General features: G+C 37.1%; 2 protein-coding genes across 2 annotated transcripts; one reads left to right on the top strand and one right to left on the bottom strand.

The window, feature by feature from the left end:
- The first annotated feature begins 103 nt into the window (after nt 1-103).
- LOC131795518 (ras-related protein Rab-14) lies at nt 104-6,442 on the top strand. Its single transcript, XM_059113105.2, has 11 exons — nt 104-190; nt 619-683; nt 1,432-1,485; nt 2,109-2,223; nt 2,615-2,677; nt 3,038-3,104; nt 3,517-3,558; nt 3,752-3,797; nt 4,081-4,111; nt 4,250-4,318; nt 4,979-6,442. The coding sequence occupies exons 2-11, from the start codon at nt 629-631 to the stop codon at nt 5,088-5,090; spliced, it is 654 nt and encodes a 217-aa protein (XP_058969088.1). The 5' UTR covers nt 104-190; nt 619-628; the 3' UTR covers nt 5,091-6,442.
- Nucleotides 6,443-7,268: 826 nt separating this feature from the next.
- Nucleotides 7,269-13,870, bottom strand: LOC136280248 (uncharacterized). Its single transcript, XM_066165183.1, has 3 exons — nt 13,066-13,870; nt 9,879-10,067; nt 7,269-8,962 (listed from the first exon to the last, which is right to left on the bottom strand). Exons 1-3 carry the CDS (start codon nt 13,658-13,660, stop codon nt 8,778-8,780), a joined length of 969 nt encoding a protein of 322 aa, XP_066021280.1. The 5' UTR covers nt 13,661-13,870; the 3' UTR covers nt 7,269-8,777.
- Between the last annotated feature and the right edge of the window lie 1,055 nt (nt 13,871-14,925).

Here is a 14,925-nt window from a genome sequence, read left to right as displayed (position 1 = left end):
CGCTTATTTTTAATTTTGAGTCGAATTATGTTCGTTTTCGTCGATGAAGGCTCGGTATTCACGAGAAGTTTCCGATCTAGAGTACCCAGAGTGCTTTTAGCTCATCGGGGTATTTTCGAATCACGGGATCCGCCATATTTCTCATCTTCATCTTCCGGATTTTGCTTTTGTATTTTCATTAATTGGCGAGGTAAGGATTCTTAAAAGGAGCAGTAGTTTGAACGGTTTGTGTATCCTCTGTTCTTTATTGAGCCCCAGTGACCTTCTTGTGGTGCAACGCAGAGCTGTTCTTTTCTCAAGGGGGTGGGTAACATCAAGCTTCTCCTTGCTCTTTATTGACCGCACATTTTCACGTGCTAGCTTTGACGAAATCCTCTGGTGTGTCTTCAGTTATTATTTCAGCAACAAATTGAATTCTTATCGCGATAAATCTGCTAATTATGTCCTATATTACATGTAGAAACTAGAGCCGTACATGAATCGTAGGTTGAAGAAAATTCTCGTAATATTTCCTTTTGAAGGTGCACTTCATCATATTTCCGTCTTTGGGGGTCATTCATAAAGAGTGCACTCTTTCCTCGAATGAAGCCTTTTGAAAATTCTTCTTTTGCATTTTAGCTTCCCGATCATGGCAGCAACGGGACCTTACAACTACTCCTACATATTCAAGTACATAATTATCGGTAAGCCTAGCCTTCTAACTTTAGAAGGAACCAATTTTCTTGTGTCTTTTTACCTGGTCGTTTATTTTGTAGTTAGTTTTCCACTCTGTAGTTGCTGATTTATTGTTCGGAAAATTAGTTTAAGAATTCTATAGGTGACTTCACTTTCGTGATGAAGATTAATTTTAAGGAGGAATGTTTCGACATGCATAAGTGGCCATATACACTTTGATCATTTGAAAGGTTGTTCATTTTATAGTTCAGTTAGTCTTTATCTGCCCTGTCAGCACTAATAACCTTTTCTTGATATACGAAATTTCAAAATTTAGCCACTTTTATAGCCAGTCCCTTCCCTCTTCTGCCTTTTTTTTTATCTACAGTATCTTTTATCTTACTATATTAATATTTAGTGAAAAATTTTCCCCAAAGTTCATGCTACAATGTGGTCTAGGTGTAGGTTGACAGTACTCCTAAACTTGATTCTCAAAATGCTATTCCTGATACTTGATCCTCAAGAGCAAATCTTCTACAACCTAGAATTTTTAAGCATATTAATATTTTCACAAATAATACTGTTGTGAATCTCAAATTTTAGGCTTATATAGTAGTTAAGTTATTTGCAATTCTGTATTTTGAGATAAAAGTTTCTGTTCAGTAGGATCCATGACACCTGTTATATATGAAAAGTTTGTATTAAACAAAAAGTAGTAAAATGAGATACAGGTGCATGTTGAGGGCTTATACTGAAATATAGTGGTTTTTTTTGTAGGAGATATGGGTGTAGGCAAATCCTGTCTACTTCATCAATTTACAGAAAAGAAATGTAATTATACATTTTTAGTTTCATTTTGAAAGTCTCTAATAATTTTTTTTGTGCACACTCTGAAAGCAATGACATTCATTCATATTTCATCAACCATATAACTTTAGCAGTACATGTACAGTTTTTGACCCTTTAACTCCCATGAGTGACCAAGACTGAATTTCTCCTTACTATTTCAAACCAACATCAAGCAGACAAGTGATGAGAATAAAGAAAAATATCAATTAGGGGATTATCAGTTAATCCAATACCAAATTCTCCAAAATAACAACAAAAGAATTATTTGGCAGACAGTAAGGAGAATTGCTAATGAGATCTTGGGAGTTAAAGGGTTATGGGTTGTAGTTTTAATGTTTAATCATTACTTGCTGAGCAGTTAGTCAAAATTTATTAACTTGCTAGAGGTAACAATATAGGAAATATATAACAGTCAATGTGAAGAATCAAATTTTAGATCATGGGAGTGAAAAGGCTAAATACAGTTGTATCCCATTTTTGTGACATTTTAAATTGGAGACAGTTTCTCATGGGTTCTGATAACAATGTACATGTACCTAAGCTGAACCTTAAATTATGCAAGTGTGTAGATGTAAGTTAACACAAGTATTGTTTGCTTCTGATAGTTATGGCAGATTGCCCACACACCATTGGTGTAGAGTTTGGAACAAGGATAATTGAAGTATCAGGCCAGAAGATCAAACTTCAAATTTGGGATACAGCTGGACAAGAGAGATTTAGGTGTGTTTTGCCTTTACCTTTAATACCCACGAGTGACTAAGACAGAATTTCACTATATGATGCCAATGTATCGTCATGCAGACAGGCGATGAGATTGAGGAAAAATGTCAGTCGGGATTTTTAACTGATCCAATACCAAATTCTCAGAGTTAATGTCATAAGAATTGCATGTTAGACAGTAAGGAGAATTAATGATGAAATCTGGGTGTTCAAGGGGTTAAACTTCATCTTCTCCTCATCTTCTCCTCATCAAAATACACACACTTTTCTTTCTTTTTAAGACGTAGCACTGATCCATCTTAAAAATGGCTTTCTTTGAGCCAAAGAATGTGTGCTTACCAGTAGCCATTACAACTTATGTTATTTAAATGGGCAATAATGAATTTTTCAGAGCTGTAACAAGAAGTTATTACCGAGGTGCAGCTGGTGCCCTCATGGTGTATGATATTACAAGGTAAGAATAGATTTCCTTGTGGAAAATGAGCATGTACATGGACACCTGTATATTTTTTTCTGTTGGAGTAATGTTTTGGTATGTCATATAATGTTTTCTGTAAATGTCAGACCATGATATGTGGTGAGTTGGTAAAGGCTGTTGTAGAGGGTTCCTGTAATTGTGAACTGATGGTGACTGGGCAAGGGAGCATAGGTCAAGTAAACACTGACCAGAAAACAAAGATGGGAAATTTGGTTCACATAAAACAGTCTTGGTTTGGTAATATTTGCAATGATAACAACCAGTTACCTCTGGTACTTAAAAAAGATTTATCATGGTAATTAAATAAATGTTTGTTGGTTTGTTCAACTTTCATAGGAGAAGTACTTACAATCATCTAAGTAGCTGGCTCACAGATGCAAGAAATTTAACAAACCCAAACACAGTAAGTTACTACAAGTAATAGCAGGGTTTCCAATAAGATGCACAGCAGTTTGTCACTCACACAGTGACATGAAAACTTGCTCTTTACTCTTCAACCAGGTTACATGCACTCAACTGATTTTGATCAGAGATTGGAAAGAGTGCTGGAATGAATTAAAAAGATAATAAAGGAACTGAAAGCTAAATAGGAAAACAGAAAATAGTATCATGTAGTAGCTCGATATAAATTTGTGATTTATAAGGGAACAGTGAACTTTCTAATTTTAGTTTATATAGGTTGTTGATGAAACCAGAAGTGAAAAACGTTCACAATGAAAACAGTAATTTCTAGTTGCTATGAATTGTATTAAATTTCTTTTTTGTAGTGCATGAAGTTGTTTCCTTTTTTACAGTTTTTTGTTAATTACCTTTAGGTGATATTTCTTATTGGGAACAAGTCAGACTTAGATGCTCAGGTCAGTACAGATATTTGATATCAAATCAATCAGGGGTTAGTCTATCTTTCTGTGTTTTGATACTGGCCATTTCTCCTTCTGTAAGAATTGACCTCATTGACATGTACAGCTGTTCATGTGCATTTGTGTGCATAGTATTGGTGAAACTTGCGGTCAGTTTGTCATTGTTTCTTGAATGTTCCTATCACAATAGAGAGATGTGACTTATGAAGAAGCCAAACAATTTGCTGAGGAGAATGGTGAGCCATTTTAACCCTGTTATTACCATTTTGCTTTCTAAATGCCTGCCATACAATTTATATGACTTGTGGTGTCAAATCAATTAGTGTTGGCTAGTTGATGTTTTTATTTTAACTAGACCTCTGCCTGATGATGTATAGATGTTATAAAGAGAAATTACTCATTAGTCACTCCTAGGAGTGTAAAATGAATCAACAGGTACAATAAACACTGCCTGGAGTAGTTTTGCTCATGTAAAATTCATCTCAATTGTAACCATATTATTTTTCTCTATCCTTGTAGGACTTCTGTATTGTGAAGCAAGTGCAAAAACGTAAGGGCCATAGTTATAAGTGTTATTTAAAAAGTACAAATGTGCACTACTATCCCATGTTTATGCCACTGACTCCTCCACAGTACTGACAACTTTGCATTCTTTGGTTATGAACAAGTTTTGGTTTTCATTCTTTAGGGGTGAAAATGTAGAGGATGCCTTCCTTGATACAGCAAAGAAAATTTACCAAAATATTCAGGATGGAAGGTATGTCTGAGGTTATTGTTACACCTGTTACAGTATTTCACTCTGTTATAGTGTTGATTATTATATGGACAGGAGAGTTTTACCTGGAATTGAAACACTCATAGGTGCATATGGTACCTGTATATTATGTTCCCTTGTCTTTGAGCTGCACCGTGAGAACATTGACTCACCCAAACAAAATTCACATTGTATGGCTGCAGTGTAATTAAATTATCTAGGAGTACATGCTGATATGAAGGAATGTGGGGGAAAGTCCCCTTAATCAACTTTTTCTTTTGGAAGGAAGCTTTCCTTCTGCACTAATGTTATTTGAGGAAAAGTCAGTACATGTAATCATTACATTGTGTATTCAATTCGATAATCCTTGGTCTGCTTTTTACCACGTTATTTAGTTACACGTACATGTACATCAACTGAGTTAATAATGTAAATTGGCCATTGATGAGAGTCTCTACAGCTGATGTTTTGAGCATTAGCCCATTGTCAGAGCAAATGGAGAAGGACTAATGTTTGAAAGGACAGCTTTAAAAACTGTTTATGGTAACCAATTTACATCATCAACTCATTTGATAAAACCAAATTATCCTGTAATACCTCTCATTGTTGCAGCACCATAGTTTCTTTAGAAACTCACCCCCTCTATTCATCTGCTTTTACTAGTTTGGATCTTAATGCAGCAGAGTCAGGAGTGCAGCACAAACCACTGGCAGGCAGGCCAGCAAACTCACTGCACACAGATCAGCAGGCAAATCAGGATAAATGTGCCTGCTAACCTCCTAAATATTTTAATCAGAGAACAAGGTGAATGAATTTCCTCCATTGGATACAGACGCAAACACGACTTATTTTCAATAAATGGTACAAAACATTGGTTAAGTCTAACATGTACATGTAGATATCAGATGTGGTATAAATACTTATATTGTAGCAAAAGGGGAATGATGAGGAATGGTTGTCCTCATTGGCAATATCATCTTATCATTTCCATTAGCAAAGAAGATGCTGTAACACACTACTTTTGATGAAAGATATTCATGTTTTGTGTAAGGAAATCTACAATGGTTCAGTACTAGTTATGGCACAAGGGTGAAATTACAGCAGGGTGGAAAGATGATTTTTACTTAAATTCCCATTTAAAGAAACTGTTTGTCATACATGTACAGGTATTTAACTCTTTTACATTGACTCAGGATACCATGACAATAACAACACATGGTTCATGAAGCAAGTGTTGAAAATTTAAAATTAATCAACATGGGGTTAACAATATCCTAATTCTAATTCTAAGAAATTATATCCAAAGTAATGTATGGCAGATAGTAAAGACAGATTTTGAAAGTGAAAGAGTTAAATTAGCAAAGCCAACATATTTTTGCCTGTTGTTAAAAAATTGGGTTCCATAATACAAAAAGTTGTTCAGAAGTGCTGTAGACAACCAGACCAAACACAGCTAGCTGTTTCATTCTTCTTTTTAAAATTAATAGTTTTCTGTGTACATTTATTTTCCTCTTGTTTCCCACAAGTTTATTTTGCTCCCAGTACACTGCCAATTCTGAATATTCAAACTGAATTGCTAAACCTATTGGTGTTCATCACAATGGAATTGTCACAAAGTGTTCCCTGCATGCATGACAACCATCAAGGAAATCGTATCAGCAGGACCAGTGTTGTAATGCTTTTCATGCTTTTGTACACAATGGGCTGCATTTGTCCCTCAAGATGATAGAATAATGTTTAACTTGTAAAATCTTGATAGCACAATACAAAGAAAATCAGCACTTACTTAGACATTTTCTCATACCTCTTGAAGGAAAGCTCAGGGCTACAGGGGAAAGTTGTAACATTTAGTTGCTGTCTCGTGCACTCTTGTTGCAGTTGTTTATGAGGGAAAAATTAAGTTGTGATATATGCATAGGTATGAAATTTTAATCCATCATTGAAGAACAATGCTATATTGTAATGCCTTTCTGACTAGAAAATGACTTTGCTAAATGTCTGTTGTAGGCAATTGTTTTCAAAGTTTACTTGCAGATGTTTCTTGGTGTGCTTGTAACTCCTTGAATGCGTTGCTCAATCCAGCTCTCCTCTTTCTTTTTATAAAATAAAGCTGTACAGTGTAGGATATGTGAATGTCACTTGTCATTATACTTGTAACTTTACCACAAAGACCAGATGCTATTGTAAGAAGTCTAAGCCTTTGCTGGTAAATGGGGATGGGTGTCATGCAGTTTTCTTGCTTGGAACGTAGGTTTACATGTGGGCAATTCCACTAAGCAATATTCCTTTATTTACCACTTAACTGTCTACTTTTCGCAAGAGAGTCGTTTTAACCCATTCTTTTGTTTAAGGCAGCAGAGAGTTTATACAACTGTAGTTTGCATGATAAAAAAGGTTTGAAAAATGTCTTTTTGTTTGTTTTTTTTCACATTGCAACCAAACATGGTTATTACACTTTCAACAAAGAATGATTCAAATAAGACAAATTCAAACTTTCAACTCTCTAAACGTGGATTCTCTGATGGGATCAACCTCCTCATTACGGGATGGTTCTTTTTTTGTGAACTTGAAGCGAACAGTTTATTTTTGTGAACTCTCATTGAAACGCAACAAGAGGATAGGAAATAAACGGGTCAAATTATATTAAAAGCTCAGTGACCCAGTGGAGTGCAACTTTATCGACACTCTGATTCCCGTGAAGCACCGCGGCAGAATTTCTCCTTAAAAAATCATTGCAATAACAATTCGGGAATTGTCATTTCATCCAATACCAAATTCTCCAAATGCACATCATAAGAATCGTACAGTAGACAGTAAGGAGAATTACTAAAGAGATCTTGGGGGTTACAGAGTTCACTCAACAAGACAATATGCAATTTTAAATTCATAATCTTTACATATTCTTTCTGAATCTTAAAAATTCTATGTACAACTCAATCTGAGTCTTCAGACGTAACTTAATAACATAAGTACCAGTTTAATTTTTAATAAATAAAAAACGAAAATTTACCTTGTATTCAAAAATATTTTTGGGTCTTGATACGGATATGTCCCGTTTCTCGGATTAACATATGTATTTGATTCTCTTAAGGTGGATTTTCGAAATAATGCAGCCTCTTGCTAAAGGATTTTAAATGTGAAAAGGAAGTGAGGCGTCATGTAACAATATTTTTCTACTCATTGACATCATATGACCTACAGAAGAAGCGCGAATTTGCAGCTCAGGTTGTTTGTTTGTTGGGTTTTTCTTGTGAGCGTTTCGTTAGTGAGCAGTGACAACTGGAGATCACACATTAGCTGAACGTGCATTGGCCCACCGCGCGCGCGACTTGCGACGTTGACTTAAAAAGTGCAAAAATTTGTGTAAGCTGAACACTACAATTACATTTAAGCAAGCGATTAACCCTTTCTCTCTCTCGCCTCCGCAAAGATCCTCTTTAATAGAGTTAAAGAAGGAGCAATGAGAACAAATCTTTTTTGGTGGAGGAAAGGGTCCCTTGGGCCATGCCCTGTCACTGAAACACACTACTCTGCTTCAGTTAGCTCGTCAAGTACCTGGTACGGGATTACATTGCCGGTTTCCTTGGCGTTTCTTCAAAGTTTTTCAGAGCAATTGTTTCACTTTTTTCAACCATTTTAGCATACGATGCGAAGGGGAAAATTTTTGTTAGTTGTCACTTCACACCAATCCCCTCTGCACACCCAGGAAGGGTACTGTTTCTGTGCTAGTTTCATTACTTAATAGATTTCAGGCCAGAAGGGAAGGGCTGATGGCGGGCAGACTTATTGGTAACTTGCTCACTTCATGTATTTTATGTTTGTCGATTAAGGACGTGCTTCCGGAAGTGCTGGGTGCCCTTCGTGTCTCCCAACTCTGATTTAAGAACCTCTTCCGTAGACAATGCTGTGGCACAGAGTAGGTTAAAAATATTAATGACGACCCGTTCTGATTGTTTCAGTGGCAAGGCACAATTTGGTGAAATAAAATAGATCTTTTATCTGACTTGACTTGCATTGTAGAGGGGTAATTCAGTTGCAAAGGACACTAGCGCATGAGAAAGCATTCCCGTGGTAAAGAAAAAGAAGAGCTACCCATTCCATTTTCCTCACGTAGAGTGGACAAGTCCCACGTCTCCACTAACCCTTTTCACCCTAAGGGTACCTTGCATCTGATTTCTCCGTACAAAATCAGCCCTGAATCAAACATAAAGATCACAACAATAAAATAAATGGTGATCAACCGAAGAAGCCCTTGATTGTTAAACAAATTCTCCTTGTCATCACCTTAGAAAACGACAAAAAAAAAGATTGGAGAATATGCATACTGATGTTAGGGTGTAAAGGATTAATTTTCTCCTTCAGAACCCTCCCTTTGGTATTGCGGCCTGAAAAAAATTTGCAGGAAGCGAAAATTAGACATGTTCGTAGATTTAATTTCGCAGAAAACGTACTGCAGCGTTCGTCATTTGTCGCCAAGCTCCAAATCATCTGTTCCACCATAGCGAGGCTTTTTCGAGGCAGAGTTAGCTTGCGGTGTTCTTTTACCTCTTGCCCACTTGCATGCGAGACAGGGAGCCATCATAAATACTTCAAATATAAATGTTACAACATTGGTGTAAACTCCACCTTGAGGACAACATAAACGAACTGTGGAAAGAAAAGAATATTTAGTGAAAACAAGAGAAATGAAAATCACTCAGTGGAATTCAATAAGGTTGTGTTGGGAAGGAGGAGGGAAGTGATATATAATGAATCGAATGCAGCAGGTCTGAAAAATACCTGTCGCACGCGTTGGCATATCTTTTAACTAAACCATATCTTTTAACTAAACCAGGATCGGATCCAAGAATCAAGGGGTAACCCCCTTTTGACAAGGGGGTCTAAGCTTTGATTCAGAAAATACAGATTTTTTTACATTAAAGCCGAAATAGACATTACTGATTACGATATGTATCAAGATGAGGAAAATTTTAATACTTCAAGTTGAGTTGCACTGTGCGATCCTGTTGTTGGAAGAATTTTTGGTTTCAGAAAAGTCGTAAGAACACCCACATATCTGAAGGGGGAGAGTGGGGGGTGGATCCGGGCCCCGGGCCCCGGATCCTCTGAAAACACTTTTTGTTTGGTCTTTCCACTGAAGTTATCGTTTTGATTGGAGCCCTGCCCAATTAAGAGATAGCGTAGACATCGTCGGGAGGCTGTCACCACAGGTTTCGCCCATTTTAACCCTTTGACGGCTAACTGTGACTTACATCTAATTTCTCCTCACAGAATTACTGCTGAATCACACATTAAGGTCATGAGAATAAAGGACATGATCACCAATTGAAGAGGTCCTTAATCTGTAACAAAAATTATCTTAGCAGTGTTATGGGAAATGAATAGAGAACAGTTTGGAGAATATGCATACTGATGTTAGGGTCAATAAGGACATCAATCCAACGTGGGAGCTCCTGATAGACGTCATGTCTCGACGACCACATCACTAAGAATACCGTTCATCCTCAGCCAAATTGTTCAATATCTATAAGTAAGTTTGTAAAAGAGTTGCAACAGTACTTACACGGCATGAGTAAAACAACAAGAACGAATCCAATAACTGATAAAACAGCAAATATTGGCATGAGTAAGGTGGTAAAAAGCCATCTCTGACATGCGCATGGCGAGTTCATATCGTCATCATCTTTGCTATCTTCTGTGTAATTACTTGTGGCTGTTTTTTCTTGCGATTGTCTCGGAGAAGATTTACCATCTAACAGAGAATTAAACAAATATAAAACGCTTTTATGTGCATGCTCTTTCTTTAGAAACCAATCAGTATTTATCACCTCGTGGGTGGGGGTTGGGGTGATGGATGATGTTGAGGGATCACATGGCTTTCAGGGAAGACGGAGGGGGGATCAGTCGCCGCTAACAGAGTATAAAGAGGGGTTTTTCCAACTGCAAAAAGACCCCTTGAACTTGAATTGAGAAGTCACAGCAAGTTCTAAAAGAAAATCTTATTGTCTACCAAGATGTCGTCTACGAACAATATTCTTAAGACTTTCTTAAGGTCAATCGTCTTTAATGTAAAATTTGGGGAACTGATTCCAGGTTGTCGCTGGGGAAATGAACACGTTACTTTCCGTTTTCAAAGCGTGTTTGACATCATATTCATTAACAAAAGACTCTCGCATTCAGAGGTAGCAATTTTTTTTACGCTGTCACGCTAAGTGGTGAAGATCGATCGAATAAGAGATCCGTCGCGTAGGCGCCAAGACTGATTCGCAAATCCAATTACCGCTTCATTTTACGAGAAGATGATGTTTGATTACACATTGATGGGGTTCGGCCGAGGCAAAAAAGTATCACGACGACGAGTAAGTTTGATTCTCAGGAATTCATTGAGTAATAGCAGCGTAATCAGAGTCACGAAAAACAAAAAAACCCACGACAAATTGACACAGCTACTTACAGTTTAAACAGTCCATCGTGTTCAATAGGATCAAAATCAGTATTAGCAGGCAGTTACGTATTTCAGTAAAAAGACGAAAACTATTGTAACTCAACCGGCCACGGTATTTTCATGTGTAATCTGATTGAGCTTTTAGGAGACAAAGAAGACACCAGGAGGAACAGATGTTACCCCTCTACATTTTTTTAGGCCTTCCCGGTCACCTTGGATTAGTTTTTCGGTACGAAATTTTACAAAGGTGGCATCCTTTCTTTGTTTTTTAAAGGAATTAGCTGAAGATAACTTCTCGTTGCTTTTTGTCACTATCAGAGTCATCTGAAGATACCTGTACACATGTATACACATGGAAAAAAGTACTTTGATCAACGAAAACTTATTCCTAGGTCGAAGGCAATTCGTGAATATGTTAAAACCACGTGTTACTGTCAACACTTTTTTTTCACCTCTTCCCTCCCAAGAAAAGCACACGTAGCCTTTGATTTGGAAGGGCTAAACGACGCAGATGTACGCGAAAACTGCCAACAAGATGAAAGATCAAGCGTTGCTATGCGCAAAAACAACATAGCAAAAATAGAGGGAAGCAGTTATAACGTGGAATTCTCTATACAGCTGAGCCTAGCAGCCAGTTTTTTAATGTACGCGTGGTAATCGTTTATAAAATCATGTAAATTAAGGCTGCGCAAAACATTGTATGGAAAAAGGCTACGTTTCGCTTTACGTGTTTGTTCTTCCGTCCCCTCCCCCCTCGAGAGGCAGAGTGCCCATTATTGAAACTACAATAAGGTGGGAAAACTAGTTGGCACGCCTCCCTTCACTAGGTGGTCAACAACCCTCCATGCAACATAACAAACAGAAATCATGTAATTCATCTCTATTAAGTCAGTTGAAAGTCCCCCCCTTCCTCCTTCCCCACAAACAATTTTATCTGAAATCAGTGAGCATTTGTTGACACCAGGCTTCGTTGAAATTTGGGAAAAGGGAAGATTAAAAAAAAAGTACTAGCTAGAGCGTGCCAAGACGTTTTCCATTCCCTGTTGTTCTCGCGATTTCGTATGTTCATCGTTGTGCATGCGACTCAAGTAAGTCAACCAATGAAAGTTTATGTGCGCGTTGATGCCGTTTCTTTTTTGGATGTTTTTTTTATGGAAGACACAAAAACGGGGTATACCTGGATTTAGATGTGGCCTTGGAATGAGGTAAAAGCATCCAGTTTCCGCCGTCGATCACATTTGCCAAAATCGGCGTTAAATTGTTTCGCACAAAGATTGCTTAACAAACCATGTTCTCACAACTGTACGCTATGCAAATCTCTTTCTTCGTCTTTTGATCCCATTTTGTCTCTTATCACTTTCAAAAGAATTGCTTAATTTATTTTGGTTAAATTTTAATTTCACCGGATAACCACGAAATGAATGAGGTATTTACCAAAATTATGTCATCGCCTTTCTAATTTACTACCTCAGAAATAATCCGTAACAACAACGATCCGTCGATGTCTAAAACCAACAAAACGCCTTCGTAAATGTTTTCTACCCGTCCAAGAGAGTTGCGTCGACCCTTCAAATAATCAAGACCAGGATATCCTTGACTTTTCCATTTGCTCTTCAAAATAATTCCCATTTCTCAACCTCTTGCCCAAACCAACCTTATGCGCTATAATATTTATAAACAATGATAGCGATATTCAGTTAATGAAGTTAAATCAGTCCGTAAGTTGATTTCTGTTTTCTTTTTTGCAGATTTAAGTTCCCTGGCTATTTTTATCTTTTCCTGAAAATTTCGCACGAAATGCTAATTTTCGTTTAACGCCCTAAGGGTAAACAAAATCGCGCTTTTTCGCACTTGTCTGACCACTCGTGTGCATTGTAGGAACATTTGCAAGTGTAAAGTTTCTTTGGCTTACACTTGATTACATTATTTTAAAAGTCGTTTAAAAGCAAAGAAACACGTGTTCTTCAGACAACGTATTGAATATTGTATTTTCAAAAACCAACAAATAACGGTGTTCTGGATTCTCTGCCGCACCGAGAGAAAAACTCTGTATCGATTTGGAAGATCAACTCAGGTAGGAAAAGAAAAAGGAGATCAAATTAATCTGGAACAAATTATTTATATTAAAAACAAAAATTACCATACTCGGTGAAAGAAGCGTCTTCATGCGGGAAGATTCAACAAATTAACTGCGATGGAGAAATTACTTGACTAGATATCAAAGGGCCAAGTTAGATGAAATCAACCATCTATCAATAAATTATTAATAAATATTTAGTAAAACATCAAAAAAAGTATCCTTAACCTTTTGTCTTCTGTGCTGACTTTGGTGTCGTCTGCGACAAAATTTTACCCTGTTCGGAAACCAGTAGAGCTTTCTTCTCCGGTCCGCTGTCGCTTTTTTCAGTACCAGACTCAACGTAGCTTCGTGTTTTTCCATATATCCTTTGAGTAGAATGCCCCGTGTACTGTGGCCTACGGGATAATTGGTTTTCCTCGTATTGACCAGTTTTCTCTTCTTCTGCTAGTTCCCCTATCTCCAGCATCGATTTATAAACCGGCATTTCAAGATTAATCTTTGCTTTTGGGGTCGGTGGTTGAACCAGTTCATACTCTTGGCGGAGTTTCTCGACCGCACTCTCGAGAAGTCTTCGTTGACCAACTGGTAAATTTAACTGTGAATAGTCATCTTTCTTCAAAGCCAGAACCGCGGGCAAGCAATCAATTTGATGCGTTTTTACCAAAATGTCAATTGTGCTTTGGTTGATAAATGAATCTTTTGCCCAAGCTTCAAACAATTCGGCACTCCCAAAAGTATCATGCCTTCGCAGTGGCGGCGGTTTACCACTCAAGGACTCGGACGAGGACGAATCTTCTTTCGCTTTAGCAAAGAAAAACATGCCGGTGTGGTTCAATTTTCGTCAGAGTAAACGAAAATCGAACGAGTCACTACAAAACCATTTGGGCGTCAAACACAATAGTTGATGGACTCTTTAACGAACAGATGGGAATGCCCATTAAATACGGCGAGCCACGTCAATGCATAATTTTCAATCAAGTTTTCATGTCCTTTTCCGGCCACATGTCGTTAAAAAATATTCGATAACAACATTTGTTGAAGGAAAGGCGGAGATAATTTGACGATTAACCGACATGCAAAAAGACTACTTACACTGGATAAAAAGTGTAAGGGAAAAACTTCCTATTTGTTCTTGTTAATAATGACAATGACCCTTTTGCCCATAGCTCAGAATCAATTAGAATTGCGATAAAAAAAAGGAAAGAGTGAACCACAAAAGATATATTTTTATCGAATTGCGCTGTACTATTTTTCCGTGTTTAAAAGCCTTGTATGTTATTGGGCAAAACCTACGTAAATATCAATTTGTTTCGTACATAGGAAGACATTCTAATTGGGTTTAGTTTGCGAGGGCTGACTAACACGTATATTCTCTTACGTTTACTTTGAATAGTAAACCGGAATCGATGAATTTCCTCTCCGTAAAAATAATAATAATCACAATAAAACACGTCCAAGCAAAAATGTTTGGAGTAATTTTAAACAACTTTCCTTACCCTTAAATATTTTCCTTTTAATGGTGGCGAAAATCGAAAGCAAATGAAAGAGGTAAATTCTTTATGGCATTTAGCCTTTGAGTCATCCACTTCCTCGTATAAATGACAGAATTTAAAATTGAAGCCTCACAATACGCGACCTATTTTCGTTTGGTTTATCAGTGGGCTTTTCACCCGTTTTTCTAAATTTTAAAACACAAACTGAGTTCCCAAGACAAAATAGTGGGCCCTGATTAGAATAGATACGAGGTAATTTTCTTACAATGAAACATAAAACAATGAAATTTTTAAGTAATCAGTTGATCAGGTTGTCAAAAGCATCCTATTGAAATAGAAATTTTCGTTCAGTGTCCAGAATTTTCCTTATTCAGTGTTTCGAAAGAAAAACATATTCCGGAGAAAAGAAAATTCACAAATGTGTTCATGCATAACGTAAAGTTGGTAAATAGCATATCATAAACTGTTTGGTTTTAATTTGACCACACTGTACCAGAAGGAATCTATCGTTTCGTTTATTCCAGCATTGTTCAATACTACAACTATGAATGACTCCGAACAGGCGTGTACAATTCGGCTGTGTAAGGCGAGA

The sequence above is a fragment of the Pocillopora verrucosa genome, chromosome 4, assembly GCF_036669915.1.
Source record: "Pocillopora verrucosa isolate sample1 chromosome 4, ASM3666991v2, whole genome shotgun sequence".
NCBI lineage: Eukaryota > Metazoa > Cnidaria > Anthozoa > Scleractinia > Pocilloporidae > Pocillopora > Pocillopora verrucosa.
Note: the sequence above shows the minus strand (reverse complement) of the source record. Positions and strands in the feature narration are given on the sequence as shown.

Excerpts from the sequence above, each read along its gene's own strand:
- LOC131795518 (XM_059113105.2), top strand. The coding sequence starts at position 629 with ATGGCAGCAACGGGACCTTACAACTACTCCTACATATTCAAGTACATA. Across the intron at positions 1,486-2,108 it reads TCAATTTACAGAAAAGAAAT|TTATGGCAGATTGCCCACAC; the intron begins GTAATTATACAT and ends TGCTTCTGATAG. Across the intron at positions 3,798-4,080 it reads ACAATTTGCTGAGGAGAATG|GACTTCTGTATTGTGAAGCA; the intron begins GTGAGCCATTTT and ends CTATCCTTGTAG.
- LOC136280248 (XM_066165183.1), bottom strand. The coding sequence starts at position 13,660 with ATGTTTTTCTTTGCTAAAGCGAAAGAAGATTCGTCCTCGTCCGAGTCC. Across the intron at positions 10,068-13,065 it reads GTCAGCACAGAAGACAAAAG|ATGGTAAATCTTCTCCGAGA; the intron begins GTTAAGGATACT and ends ATTCTCTGTTAG. Across the intron at positions 8,963-9,878 it reads TGTTGTTTTACTCATGCCGT|TTCGTTTATGTTGTCCTCAA; the intron begins GTAAGTACTGTT and ends TTCTTTCCACAG.